At 40.3% G+C, this 14,044-nt stretch overlaps 1 protein-coding gene across 1 annotated transcript in view; it reads right to left on the bottom strand.

Annotated features, from left to right (window-relative positions):
• Nucleotides 1-231: 231 nt before the first annotated feature.
• LOC113057829 (slit homolog 3 protein-like) overlaps nt 232-14,044 on the bottom strand; it is a 154,535-nt gene continuing 140,722 nt past the window's right edge. Inside the window, exons 31-37 of the mRNA XM_026225363.1 lie at nt 13,753-13,890; nt 12,312-12,546; nt 10,822-10,952; nt 3,544-3,698; nt 3,102-3,390; nt 2,816-3,021; nt 232-1,639 (exon numbers count right to left, since the gene is read on the bottom strand). Coding sequence (XP_026081148.1) covers nt 1,404-1,639; nt 2,816-3,021; nt 3,102-3,390; nt 3,544-3,698; nt 10,822-10,952; nt 12,312-12,546; nt 13,753-13,890 — 1,390 coding nt within the window. The 3' untranslated portion in view covers nt 232-1,403. The remainder of the gene's footprint in view (nt 1,640-2,815; nt 3,022-3,101; nt 3,391-3,543; nt 3,699-10,821; nt 10,953-12,311; nt 12,547-13,752; nt 13,891-14,044) is intronic.

The raw sequence follows: 14,044 nt of genomic DNA, 5'->3' as shown, positions 1-14,044 counted from the left end.
AAGAGCCACAGCATTACATTACATTATAATGCAATACATTACATACATCATAAATAAGCATTACGTCTGATACAGAACAGGAAAAAAGTCATTTTAACAGAAAAAAGATTGAGTTGCATATTATATGTTTGGCAAATTTACAAAAACCAAATGGCCTTATAAAATAAGCTTACACACACACACACACACACATAAACACACACACACAAAAGAATCACACAAAAATCCAACTGTTTTTCATTACAAGTTTAATTCACCATTCACTGTAAGTTAATCATCACTCTCTAATTCATATTTAACAAAACATTAGAAAATGCACCGTATAACAGCCAGTCTTCTGAATAAAGGTGCACACATGACACTTCCTGCACATGCTCAGTTACATCGCTCACTGACGATTCCTACATCCGCAACAGTCTGTGATGAACAGGGGAGAGACAGAACCAGGAGGAATGTTCATTAACACTGATTAGCTTTTCCTTGGGGATATCTATAGTCCTCGTGATTTCTTTGAGTAAGACACTGTGTGTTACAGCTGAAAAATGAAACAATAAGGGTACACATGAAACAATACAGTAGTAATGGGTGTAATATATTTGCATTTAATATTTTAGTAAAGGACGGTTATGACGGAATACTACGTCAGTATGAAGTGCTTTGCTCCTGTATCGCCTGCGACGATTGCATTTGGATTTCAACAGCACAAGGTAAAACAGGTAGAGAGCATTTAACTATCATAGTTACTACAACAGCTTTACCTCCTGACCACAGCATGTTACAAGTTCACATTAACTCTTCCATGCAGTCATGCAAAAAATTCACTCCGATGAGTTGCAGCTTGTAAACCAGAGCCTCTCTGAAAAAAACAAAAAAACAACTACATCCAGAGTACAAAACACCAGCCCATCCCTCTCGAAGCTCTGCAGGTGAGCTCTCTGAGGTCCGTTAGGAAGCAGTTCACCAGAGCACAGGAAGTTGGCTCACCACTTCCTGTGTTAGAGAGTCTAGAGAGTCCTTGCCTGATCGGCTTCACTGGCACATTTCAGCTCCTCCGTTAAAATGTCTCTCCGCTCTCACTCTTCACAACAGCCATGCAATGCACAGACCAAATTAATTTGTATGTTAGGTTGCACACTTATATAGATTTAAACATAATTCATATATTTTTAGGAATGTTAATCTGCGTGTGTGTTTTTGTTCGACGATAAAAAATTACTTTTCATATGACACATATAAGCAACATCATAAAAACAGTCTCTTTCTTTAAAAAACAACAACAACAACAACAACATCCCTTAATAAAAATAAGTTCTATTTGTGTTTTGTTTATTTTACAATATATTTTCTTTTCCGCTCCATCATCTTTCTCCAGGTTTGGGACGAGGGGGGAAGGTTGGCTAATATTACAAAGGGCACTTTGTGCAGCCGCACTCCACGGCGGTCTCCATCTCCTCGGAAAAGGAGGATCCGTCGGAGCACTTGAAGCTGAGCTTCCGTCTCCGGCTCTTGGTGGCGGCGCAGCACAGACCCGAGCGGCAGGCGCTTGGACACCGAGCGATTTTACTGGTGGAGGTGCATGTTTTATGACCCATATTACGCTTGAGCAGCTCACGGACCATCTCTCCTTGACACGTCAGCTCTGTGTGGAGGAAGAGACCGAGGACAGGCAATCAGATATAGCACTTATATAACAGAGTAATAAATAGATATGTACGGCAAGTTATAGACTACATGAAGCAGCATATGTAATGCATTTAACTGCTGTAATGCAACATATTTTTGAGTGGAACCAGAAAATGCTGTATGAGGAGATTTTATTCCATCATCAAATAACGTTAAGCAGTCCCATTCGTTTTCGACATGAAGAAATTGATTTTTATTAATAGATCTGCTATGAGCTCTGAGGTTATTAAGCAAAGGTATACAACTGACAAAATTATGTTTTACAAAGAAGTCTCTTATGCTTACAGAGATTGAATTTATTTGATCAGAATACAGTAAATATTCATAATATAGTGATAATGTTTTTTTAGATAACTGTTTTGTTTTAATATATTTTAAAATGTAATTTATTCCTGTGATCAAAGCTGTATTTTCAGCATCATTATTCTGTCTTCAGTGTCACATGATCCTTCAGAAATCATTTTTATATTCTAATATGCAATATATTTTCTGCTCTAGAAACTTTTCTTCTTGTTGTCATTAACTGTGTTTTTTTTGTGAAACTTTTAAGGATTGTTTAATGAATATAACTTTTTTAAATAATAAAAATGCATGCTAATGCATTCTTGCTGAATAAAAGTATTAATTTATTTTTTACAAATAAATACATTATGAATAGTATTGTACATGCAATGCGTATTTATTTATTTTGGAATAAAATACACGACAGTGTTTGTATTTTTTGAAATCTTAGATCTTATGGCGAAAATTAAAGACAGCTGAAAAAGTGACTGGTAATAATTGTTGCACACTTTTGAAACGAGATATTATTGTTAGTATCAAAATATTATGGCGATACTATTAAAATATTGTTTTTCCCCACCCACTAAAGTCTGGTTACATAAGCAGAAGAAAAAAGTCATTTAAAAAGCAAATTAATTATATTTTGATTAAAGATTATTAAACAACAATAAAATATTTGAATGCGGATCATCCTTTAATTCAGCAAGGGGTAAAAGCAACCTCGCTAGCAAATATCAGTTTTTTTTATATAGGTTTAATTACATATAGAACATAAAAACCAGATCTATGTTATGCTATATGTAATGAAACACCATGAATAATGCATGTCTTCTGCAGGGCTGAGTCGCACCTGTTTCACAGGACGGCCCGCTGTATCCAGACACGCAGTGACAAAACGGCTCTCCGCTCTCCGTCACCCTGCAGTCTCCGTGCATGCAGTGCAGCCGCTTGCAGACGGAGGACTCTTCCCGTCTGTCACAGAACGGTCCAGAGTATCCATCTGCACACGAGCAGCTGTACGAGGAGCCCTTCGGCACGCACACACCGTGCCCACACCTGCACAGGAAGAGAGGGAGGAGATTACCACCGGATTCAAGCTCAACTGTGAGTGTCTGAGTACGTGCAGGTTTATGTACCTGTTGTTCTGACAGGGGTTCTGGGAGGTGGTCTCTTCACACAGTGGGCCGCTGTGGCCGGTGGGACACTCGCAGGTCACGCCTGCCTCTCCTCTCTGTCTGCAGGACCCGTGAGCACAAACGCCGCAGGAGTGACAGCCCTGTAGGATGCCCTCGACCCCTGACACTCCACCGCCGAGGTCCTGGAGCTCCCCGTTGAGCCGTACGTCATGGATGCAGCCGTTAAAGGACTGGAATGGACGGTCGGGACCCGGTCGCAGGCCTGCTGTGTCAATCAGAGAGGGCACACCTGAAATACGAACAACAGGCAAATATTAGCACACGTTGACTCCTAAGGCTAAGGCTAAGGCACTTTGAAAGCATGTCAAAACCAGCCATATTTAATACTTTGAAACCTTTGAAATATGGCTGTGGTGAACAATTAGGTGTTTTTGACTCTTACCGCCAACGTAGAGCTGTGTGTTGTGGTCCACAGCAGGAGGACGGGGGAGTTTGCCCAGGCTTTTCGGTGCACCCTTATCTACGACCAAACTTAGGGTCTGATTCTGGATCAGGACCTCCACCGTGTGGAAAAGACCATCATTCACTGACTCCACACTGAAAGAAAGCAGAAGAAGATAGCTAAATATATACATTTGCTTTTTTTTTTTTTAAATATTATTATCTGAACTGAGTTTGAAATAAATCATTTCAGTATGTATTATGTGAAATTTATTTATTTATTTATTTTCCCCAATGGAGGCTTGTGTCAGTCAAGAGCACACTTGAGATTAAATATGAGACGAATGAATGAATGAAAGAATGCATAAATAAAATAAAAAAGACAAATCAAGCTTGGGGAGAAGTGCCTTTAATGAAAAAAGTCTCTTGTGCTCATTTATCTGATCTAAATACAGTATATTTACTTAAATATTATTACAATTTAAAATAACAGTTTTCTGTTTGAATAGATTTTAAAGTGTAATTTATTCCTGTGAAGCAAAGCTGAATTTTCAGTGTCACGAAAAACCCTTTAACAAACATTTCTTATAATGTTTCTTACAATAACTTACTGACTCTAAACTTTGAATGGTAGTGTAAATATGACTTGTGAACTAAATGCTCTTTTTTTTTTTGTCATTTCCAATCAAGCTTTTATTTAGTCAAATTTCGCAGTGTGAAAATATTATTTAAATGTGTGTATTTTGGAGACACAAAATGCTTGCTATGAAATGGCCTAAACTGTTTTAGGTTTAATGACAGTCATATCATGACCACTGAATGATCAATCACCACTGAAGTAATTTAACTTTTGAAAGTAACATTTTAAGTCCAGATGAAAAGCCTGAATGTGCAATTCAGAATATCTCCCCACTGTCTGAAAATGCCATGATTTCCTCGTTAGGCTCCGTCAGGTGTATTTCCAGTGAATTTGGCACTGACACGGCGAGAGCTTATGTTGTGGGAAAAGGAGAGCTTGTGTTGGCCATGAGTTCACTCTTTCTTCGAGTTAGCACGCTCGAATCACATCCTGCTGAGTTTGGCACTGTGACTGCGTGAACTCCTGAGAGTGATTTTGTTTCACACGGTCATTTTTTAACCATTGAAGAGTGCCGTTTGTTCCCCGGTTCCACTAAACCTACATGAATCTTCACATAGACTATGAGAGTGTGCTCTGACCAGCACAGCTGGATTTTCACCTGTTTCCTCCTTAGTTTCTTACAATGCAGTGCATGTAGCAAGCTGTTTGGCCCAGATTCTGCTGACTTCTAGGACTGTATAATTTGTTTAAAGGTGAGATTTAGGGTTATGAACTTATCAGTAGCCTCTGAACCATGAAAAAAAGCAGTCTGCTCAGGCTACAGAAACCTAAGTTTTGCATTGTAGTAGTTATTGCTGGATGGAGCACAAGCAGTTACAGACAGCTAGAGACAGTGGTTTGGCAAAGAAGCCCGGAGACCAACAGAGAGAGGAGAAGGGGTGCGAGAAATGATCAGTTAAAAACAAGGTTTTCCTATTTTTGTGTGTTTGGCAAAAAAACAAAAACAAAAAAATTATATATATATATATATATATATATATATATATTTTTATACATATATATTAAAAATATTAATCACATGTACTGAAAAATAAAAACAACAACAACAAAAGAGCATTATCAGCAAATACATGTTGTTGCAAACAAACAGGCTCGCACCGCAATGAACTCGTTTTTGCGGGCAGGCTGCTAGTATTTGTGCTGGCTTGCAATGCTATTTTCCATTGCTGAAATGCTGAGGCCATAGGTGTGGATAGAGATCAGTGTCCCCAGATATAGGGGGGTACGGTTCACGGAGGTCTTGGCTGAACAAAGACCCAACACAGGCGCACGTGTGGTTTGCATTACAGGCCCATAATTCAATTCCTGTTTCAAAATAGGCTTTTGCAACAAACACAACAGTCCGCGGGCTGAGACCCCCCAAACATCTCAAGCCCTTCCATTTGATACATCAGTACCACCATAGATTAACTTTATTATAACATAAGGACATTTTCTTCCACTGTCTCTGGTTTTGACAGCCGTCTTTCATTAAGTCGGTCTGAGGGCCTACATGCCGGCTGGGAAGGAAATGGGAAGAGTATTTAGTGGAAAAGGTGGTGAGAGTGGGAATGTGATGGAACAAAGAGGAAGATTCTATTATGAGAACGAAAACATACTTAATCAGAACATAAATCTCACCATGGGGGACAGAAAACATCATTTGGGACTGACAATTATGTTCTTGAACGTATGCAGAGAAGGTCTACCACCACTAGGGGGCACCAGAGATCAACTCCTCAAGATGTAGCCTAGCGCTTGCAACTATTGGCCTTTTGTTCATATTCTGACAGACAGAAAATATCCTGAGGCTGTAATATTTTTAGAACGGGGGGTTGAGAAGGTGGAGTGTCTTTGATGTGCGGCTAGCCTGCATATTAGCTTCAAGCAGCCCATTATGAAGCTCAATAAAAACAAACAGAAACCCGTGGAAGATTTCAGCAACCTCATGTCACCCCTCGCGCACGAGGGGAAGTCAATTTCCTGTCAGCTGAAAATAAAATACTCTGTTTTTCCTCAAGCGAAACCGCATTATAAATGACACATACACAAAGTTAGGAACTATTACCGGCGCCTTCATCTTGGAGAGTTATCTAGATCAGCAAACCTGTAGACATATTTACATTTTCCAGATTCAATTACGCGGCACTATCATTTCCTTGCACTGGCTAAGAGTAACGGACCGCAGCTGTGAAGTCAATTATGCCCTTCTGGAACATGAATTGCTAAAGAGGTTCGAGATATCATGGTGTGTAACCAAGTAGCTGTGCTCCACAGATGGACTAGAGTTAACAGCTAGCATCAAAACACTTGTAAGTAGCAAAGGACAAGGTCTCATCCTTGGGATGTGAATATGTTGCCTTCCTGAAGCGCAAACATTAAAGCACAGTCGTAGCAAAGTTAAGGTTATGGGTTTGATTCTTGAGGAAAGCAAGTACATGATTTGGGTAAAAGTGTAAATGTCAAATGTGTAAATGTAAATAATGGTGTATGCTAATGCTATAGCTAACAGGTAAATATAAGAAGAACACAAAATCTTTGTTAGTGGACAGTTAGCATTAGCACCCCTTAGCCCTGACCATTCTTTCTGCTGTTGTAGCATTAGCGCCGTCCCACTTATCCAAGCCGTTCTTAGAACACCACAACCATTCGGTCGTCTCCAACCCAAGGAACTTCAGGTCCAGTCACGGTTCAGACTGAATTACCACTACTTTCCCCCATTCAGATATTTTGCTTAGTCTCAAACTTAGTGCTAATCTCGGGCGAAATGAAAACAGGCCGTAAAAACCTGACCCTTCCTTGTTCACCCCAGCGCTGCTCAGTGTTAAACCCAGTTGACATGCCGAACATTAGCTGCATTTGGAGAGCTGTGGTTAGGCGTGGTGCAGGATGGCGAGCCCACGCTGAGCAGCTGGGGGCAGGGAACACTGTAATTCTAACATTCTCATTCAATTTCCTGCAATGGTTTCCACAAACCGCCGCTTCTGCTGACGAACTGGCCACACCGCTGCTTAAACTAATACTCAGATTAGCGTGACATTTAGTAAAGGGCAGCGCATTAGCACGCTGCATGGGCCCAAGCATTCATCTCATGGTAATGAGGCATAGTTAACAGCCTTCGTCGCTCTCGTCCCTAGTGCATATATCAGTCTCTCTATCCCTCGCCCACACCTTCTGTCAAGGCAGGATCACATTACAGAGATAAGTGTCCTTCACTCTTCGTCGGGTTCATCTCTCTGGGGTCCGATCTGTCTTCTTTCCCAGCCTCCCATTTCCTCTCACCATTTCAATTTTCTTCATCATCATTCCTTGTTTTTCCTGTTAGGGATCTCGTCTCTTGCTGAAGTTCAGCAGGGACGAGGTGTAAGAAGAGCTGAAGGGAATCTGTAGATGGTGTGGGAATCTTGCAAGTATCCTCCTCTGATCTTCGCCCCACAGAGTCTTTATGACCCAGTTCCACATTTGAAGTCAAGCACCCGCAGAGAGCCACTGAACCAGACTCGGCTCAGGAATGCTCCAACCACAGCCTCAAACCTCTTGCTTCCATGGTGGGAAAACCAAAGCAAGGGAGCTGCCCGAACGCTGCACCCATGTCCAAGCATTGCGGCGTAGGATGGGTTGGAAATTGAGCAGCTGGATCTCTTGGCTCTGGTTACACATTGTTAGGACTATGACATGAAGAACTTGAGAGCACGTTCGCCAGACAGGGGTGTGTTCCATGCAGTACCATGTCAAAAATAAGCTAAATTGAGACGGAAGGAACTTGCAGTTCCTCTCTTCACATGTGATCCTCATTCTTTACCTCATGACAATGGGGTGCAGATATGCCAAAGCCAAACGGCACATTGTCGATTGGGAAAAAACAAGATAATTAGAGCCTGAGCATGGATCTATGATTAATTGTGGGAGCCATGATGCATCTTGGACTTGGCAGTAGGGACCTGCCAACAAATTTACTTCAACACCACTGCATATTAATTTAACTGTTCAAGTACACAACCAATTCCTCTCTCTCTCTCTCTCTCTCTCTATATATATATGCATGTTCTGCATCACAGTAAGCTCTTAGCAGGGTTTAGCTAAATTAATGATACCATTGGAGATTTTAGTCTTTCCCCATTTATGTAGATAGAAGCAGTACTTATATCTCTTTCCCTACTTAAAAAGACCCTGCCTGGGATATTTTAAGGCCCTGTCCACACGGAGACGGAGCATACCCCAATCCGATCTTTTTTTTCTCGTCTCAAGAAATATCCGCGTCTACACGAAACCGCAAAATGATGTAGTATACATGCCAGACCAGTATGTGGCGCTGTAATTCTGCCACAGACATACACTAAAAACGGAGAAGAAGACTTGGACTATGCTCATAAACCTTGCGCGTGGTACACAAACGAACATGGAACAATACATTTTTTAATCAGTGTTAATGTTAGTTAATAAAAAGACAATCGTTCAGTGTTTGTTCATGTTTTTGTTACTGTTACGGGATGTAGAGGTGTCTGACTAGGGGGGAGACGTGGGCTGATGACTTCATCGTTTCAGAAAATAAACGGATTAGCCGTCCAGACGAAACCCGTTTTCAAATTTATCCACTCTGGGACCCGGTTTCAAAAAATAGCGGTTTCACCTTACGAAAACGCCGGATCCGTGTGGACGAAACGCCTATTAGATAAAAAAATTGTGCGTATTCACAGAAACGCGTCTCCGTGTGGACGGGGCCTAAGATGACTGCCAAGTAAACCATCTTTCCTTGAAACAACAGTCTATTCCTTCTCTTATCTTCTCCTTGCACGCTCTTAATGCATGTTTGCAACTAATACTAGAAGCACCTGAATTAAGTGCATGTATTCTCTGACCGCAAAGACAAGGGATCTGGTTGAAATGTTATTTTTCATGCTGAGGCTCAATCGATTCAGCCCTTGCTGTGGGCGGAAGGGAAGAGTAGCCCTCTGCAGCAGCAAAGGGAGGCACTGGATCAATACAAAGTCATCAAGCAGGCAGGCAAGGCCTGAGCACCCAGATCACTACGGTTCACGTCTACTGCCTGCTAAAACAGCTGCCGGTCACAAACGTTCATGCCCTACTCCTGCAGACGTAGATGAAAAAGATTCCAGCGACACTGATTGACGCCGCATACCCATTCTTAACAGACACAGCCAGACAAGGACACAGATTTCTATCTCGAAATGCTTTGAAACTATACGCTTGTCATTAGGTTTGTGTGCAGACTGGATTTAAAAGCTTGAATCTTGGCTCTTGGAAAGCATTACAGAGCCTGTGCTAGCTTAATGACATCCACAATGACCCACCAGACCGGAGTCAGGCACCATCTGCGCCAGACTCAACAAGTCTGTTGTCTGCTGAAAGGGCAGGAGGTGAGGGCTGAGAGCTCTGTGTTTACGGGGGTTCAAGTGAGCATAGAAACCATGGCGCTGTAGCACAGAAGCTTTCACATGGGAACCGAGCGAGAGGAGCAAGCTCTCGCCTGAGGCAGATTCAAACAGGTCATGTAAATCCGGGCTCCTATATGGTTTTATGATGTGCCACAAGCTTATAGGGATTGAAACTCCCTGAGAACGGAGAGAATTTGTACCCGCAAACATGCCTTTTTCACCCCAAACTATTCTGGATGAGAGCAGGGGGCCTCCTTTGAAACACAGTCCCTTTTTTATGGAAGATGATGAATGAGTGTTTTAAATAATTTAGGGCGGTATATGTCTATTTATATTATGGTGCAGCAGAAACGTCTGGCTGTATGGGTTTGTTTACTGTGTAGAACAGAAGTGTGATTGTGTTTGTGGGTCTGGTACAAAACCTAGTGAGCTGAAGAGGCAGCTGGCTTCTAAGAGCATCATGACTAAAATTGAACCTCTTAAGTGACTAATTTGTAGGGTTCTACATAAGCAGCAACAAATAACATTCCTCATGTGAGATGCACTGGAGACCTGTGGCTGATTCTGGTGTTAACATGTTACTAAGATAACAATGCAATCCTCTATTAAACATAAATATCCATAGCATGCACAAATAAAAGTTAAATGCCAATTTTAAAAGTATGCTAAACTATTTTTATCCATACATTTCAGCATTTTATTAAAGCCAATTTTAATCAACTTCCCCCCCAAGGCATCCACCATCTTGGAGTTTGGAATAGTGCATTCTGGGACATACATACAGTGCTGCTATGAAGTACCTTGCCTTTGTATTTTTACTGTTTTGGTATATATAAATTAACAATGTGTACTCTTAATCCATGTTACCTGCATTGAGATATACTGTTTACATTTATTTGTAAACAAAAAGCCATTGGCTGGCGGTAAATATGAAATCTGACAGCTCCAGAGTTTCTGTGAAAACAGATTCAACAGCTTCATTTTTTAATTCTCACTAATGGACAGTCAGATCGAGCCAAGTGCATTATGGGCATTTCCCTACCTTTTTGGCAAAAGGGAACACCACAGCCCCTTTTCGCTGACATTATAGAGTATGTATGAGTACATGCAAAAAAAAGCCCAAAAAGCATTCACTGTGTGTATTGGAATGCAGTTAAAATGCCTCTATAATTCATGTTATGAAAGCAAAAAATATCCCAGTATGGGTTTTGTTCCCTTAAAATACAACATGCAGAGTATGTGTGTGTATGCTGTCTATCCTCACCTGTACACTGTGGTCGGGGGGTACTTGGCAACATCGTAGATCAAACGTATGTGTCCCTGGTACAGCTCTAGGGCGAGTGGGTCATGGTCCTCCTTATACAACAGGATGCCATTGTCTTTATCTGTGGCTACCTACAAAGATAGAGAGGGGGGTAATGGGAAAGAAACAGAAAAAGATCAGTGAAGGAGGATGAAATACAACATGCACACCGAGACCATAGGACTGACGCTTAACTCCATGTTTAGTCGAGGGCATCAAACTGAACGCCTGCGAGCAAGCTGTGATGGAAAACAGCTCACGTTTATATATAAGCACTAGGACGAGAGAAAAGAAACTGCTTACATTCATATCCTGGAGGCATGTGAGCCGTTAATGTGTCCCTGTATTCAGTTTATGTCAGTGGATGTGTCACAGGAGGACCAAGTCATTAACGCTGTTTAGCACAGTTTTACTAACACTGGAAATAAAAAAAGCAACCTATTTTAATTGCTTTTCTATATTTGCAGTTCCCAAGCGTGTTGCCTTTTAGGGCCAGCAAAAAAAGTTAAATATTCAGAAATACTAGTGCAAGGATGAAATGTCATTCTCTAAAATTTGACTCAATGTTAAAAGTAAATATCTAAAATATTTAACAATTACATTTTACTGGACAAAAACGGATATCTGTACTAATTTAACATTTTTACAATTATTTTTAATGCTAAAAAGAGTAGACTTTTTTGGATTTTGGTATTTGGATTCCTTCACACATTTTGCATCCTTAATGTAAATGTATTTATTTATTCATTTTTAAACATTCCTGAAATTTAACATCACTTATCTTAAAGGCCTGTGGATTTTAGACATCTAATGAATGAAAAAAAAAAAAATCCAGTTTTTGAATAAACAAACATGCAACATTGCAGTTTTAAACTTCACTGATCATGCACGGTTTAAAAACCTAAATGTCCATGTTTTCTTCTTGCCAAAAATTCTGACTTGGATTAGTAAGCACCATTACTTAACTCACAAAGCCCTCTCGATCTGCAGATGTGCTAACAGAACCTGAAACGTAGAGATGCTGACGTCTGCAAGGAGATAAACTGCTACGGAGCTCTTTTTAATTTCTCCTACTTTAATTAACATCAGTGTGCCCTCTCAACGGTGAGAAGATAGGATCATTTGTAGCAGATCTAGCAAGGTCCCTGATTGCAACGGATAACAGCCGGCTCAACCTCTATTACCATAATATATGTCCTCAGGAGAAGAATTATTCACGCAGGTGGACAAGAGGTGACATTATCATAATGTCAGAGAGGCTAAAACTGGCTTAGACCATGCACTACAGATGAAAAACACCTAGACAGAGAGACAGATGGCTTCTCATGGCTGCAGATGTGAGTTCAGCTGATACGCAGACTGTCCTGAGGCCAGTGATATGTGAAGTCTATATTACAGAAACTGATCTGGGACTCTCTGTTAAGCATTACAGGAAGTGGTTAGAGGCATACCTGGAGGGATATGTGCATGGGTGGTCGGATCTTGGCGCCTGAGAGCTCCAGATAGGTATCTTTGCCGAGGAAGTGCACTGTGACCAGCTTATGACACTTGGAGCCAGGTGGACACCGGCACACAGGCTCTCCCTCCACGATCAGACACTGCGCTCCATTCTGACAGTAAGATTGATCACATGGACTCGTCTTCTGGAGTAATATCATTGGTGGAGGAGTCTCACAGAACAGCCCACTAAGGAAAGAGAGAATAAGGCATTTACACTACCGGTCAAAAGTTTGGAAGAATTAGGATTTTATTTTTTTATGTTTTGAAAGATGTATTTTATGCACACTCTGGCTGCATTTATTTGATCAATAACACTGTAAAATAATATTGTGAAATATTATAATTGTCTATTTGAATACATTTTTAAATGTAATTTATTCCTGTGATCAAAGCTGAATTTTCAGCATCGTTACTCCAGTCTTCAGTGTCACATGATCCTTCAGAAATCATTCTTGAATATTAAGCATTTTATAGACATGTACAGTATACAGTAATATGATATATCACAATAATTAACATGCATGATATTATTATCGTGGGAACTTCAAACACTGTAAATAATCATTAATTATTCCGATTTTTTGAATGCATTTTAAGAATACTAAGAAAGTTCAGTTTTTCTGTAACATTCTGTAACATTAACAGATAACCTCTGTAACAAATGTAGCTGTTTCTTATTATTAATGCTAGTCAATGCATTAGACCATATAGTAAACCTATTGTACTTTATAATTTTTTTGCACTTTGAAATATTTGTTTACTTTGAAAATGTCTATACAATAAAGCAATGCACAACAATTAAACTTATTTTTATTAAAAGAAAAAAAGTTATTATACCTGTAATAGTATTTTTGCAACTTATTTCAATACCGTGAAAATATACCACGATAAAAGCTTCAGCAATTATCACAACATGCACATTTTAAACCATCACATGCCTAGTATATTATTTCAAGCACTTTTAACTTTCTTTCTTAAATCTAATTCACACAAGAGATGAAGACAGTGTTTGAATATTGATAGAGTGTCAGGATGGGTGGTAAGCCAGATTAATGCAGGGCTCAAGACACCATCAGGTTCTTAATTAGCAGCCGTAGTGGAGTGAGGGATGCTGAGGAGAGAGCTATTGTTCTTCTGTACAATGCCACACACGCACACACACACCCTAATGTTATAATTAGCCATATGGATATTCATCGTCTGTGCATGTCAGATTGAACTAGACACTATCATATAACAAAGGTGTGTAAGCGTGTATATGTTTGCATCATAATCATAATGAACACAGGTGTGCAAGTATCCCAGTTTTAAGAAAAGTATGTGCATGCTTTTTGAGTGATTTCTAACCTCCCTTTACTCTTGCAGACATAATCGTGGAGGTAAAAGTCTCACCTGAACCCCTCCTTGCACACACACGTGTATCCGTTGATGGCGTCATTACACTCAGCTCCGTGCTGGCATTTGTTCTCCAGACAGTCGTTGTAATCCTGCTCACAGTGCTGGCCAACATAACCCGGCAAACATTCACACCTGAAAACACAACGGTTAAGATGCTAAAAAATGACTAGCAAAATGGGATCTTTACAAATTCTGCTATTAAACAATTCATTTAAAAGTAAGTTGAATTAATGCAAACAGTTGGGTTGAAGTAAATCATACATCCTCAGAGCTCACATCAGATCTG

Source organism: Carassius auratus, chromosome 39, assembly GCF_003368295.1.
Source record: "Carassius auratus strain Wakin chromosome 39, ASM336829v1, whole genome shotgun sequence".
NCBI classification, from domain to species: Eukaryota; Metazoa; Chordata; class Actinopteri; order Cypriniformes; family Cyprinidae; genus Carassius; species Carassius auratus.
Note: the sequence above shows the minus strand (reverse complement) of the source record. Positions and strands in the feature narration are given on the sequence as shown.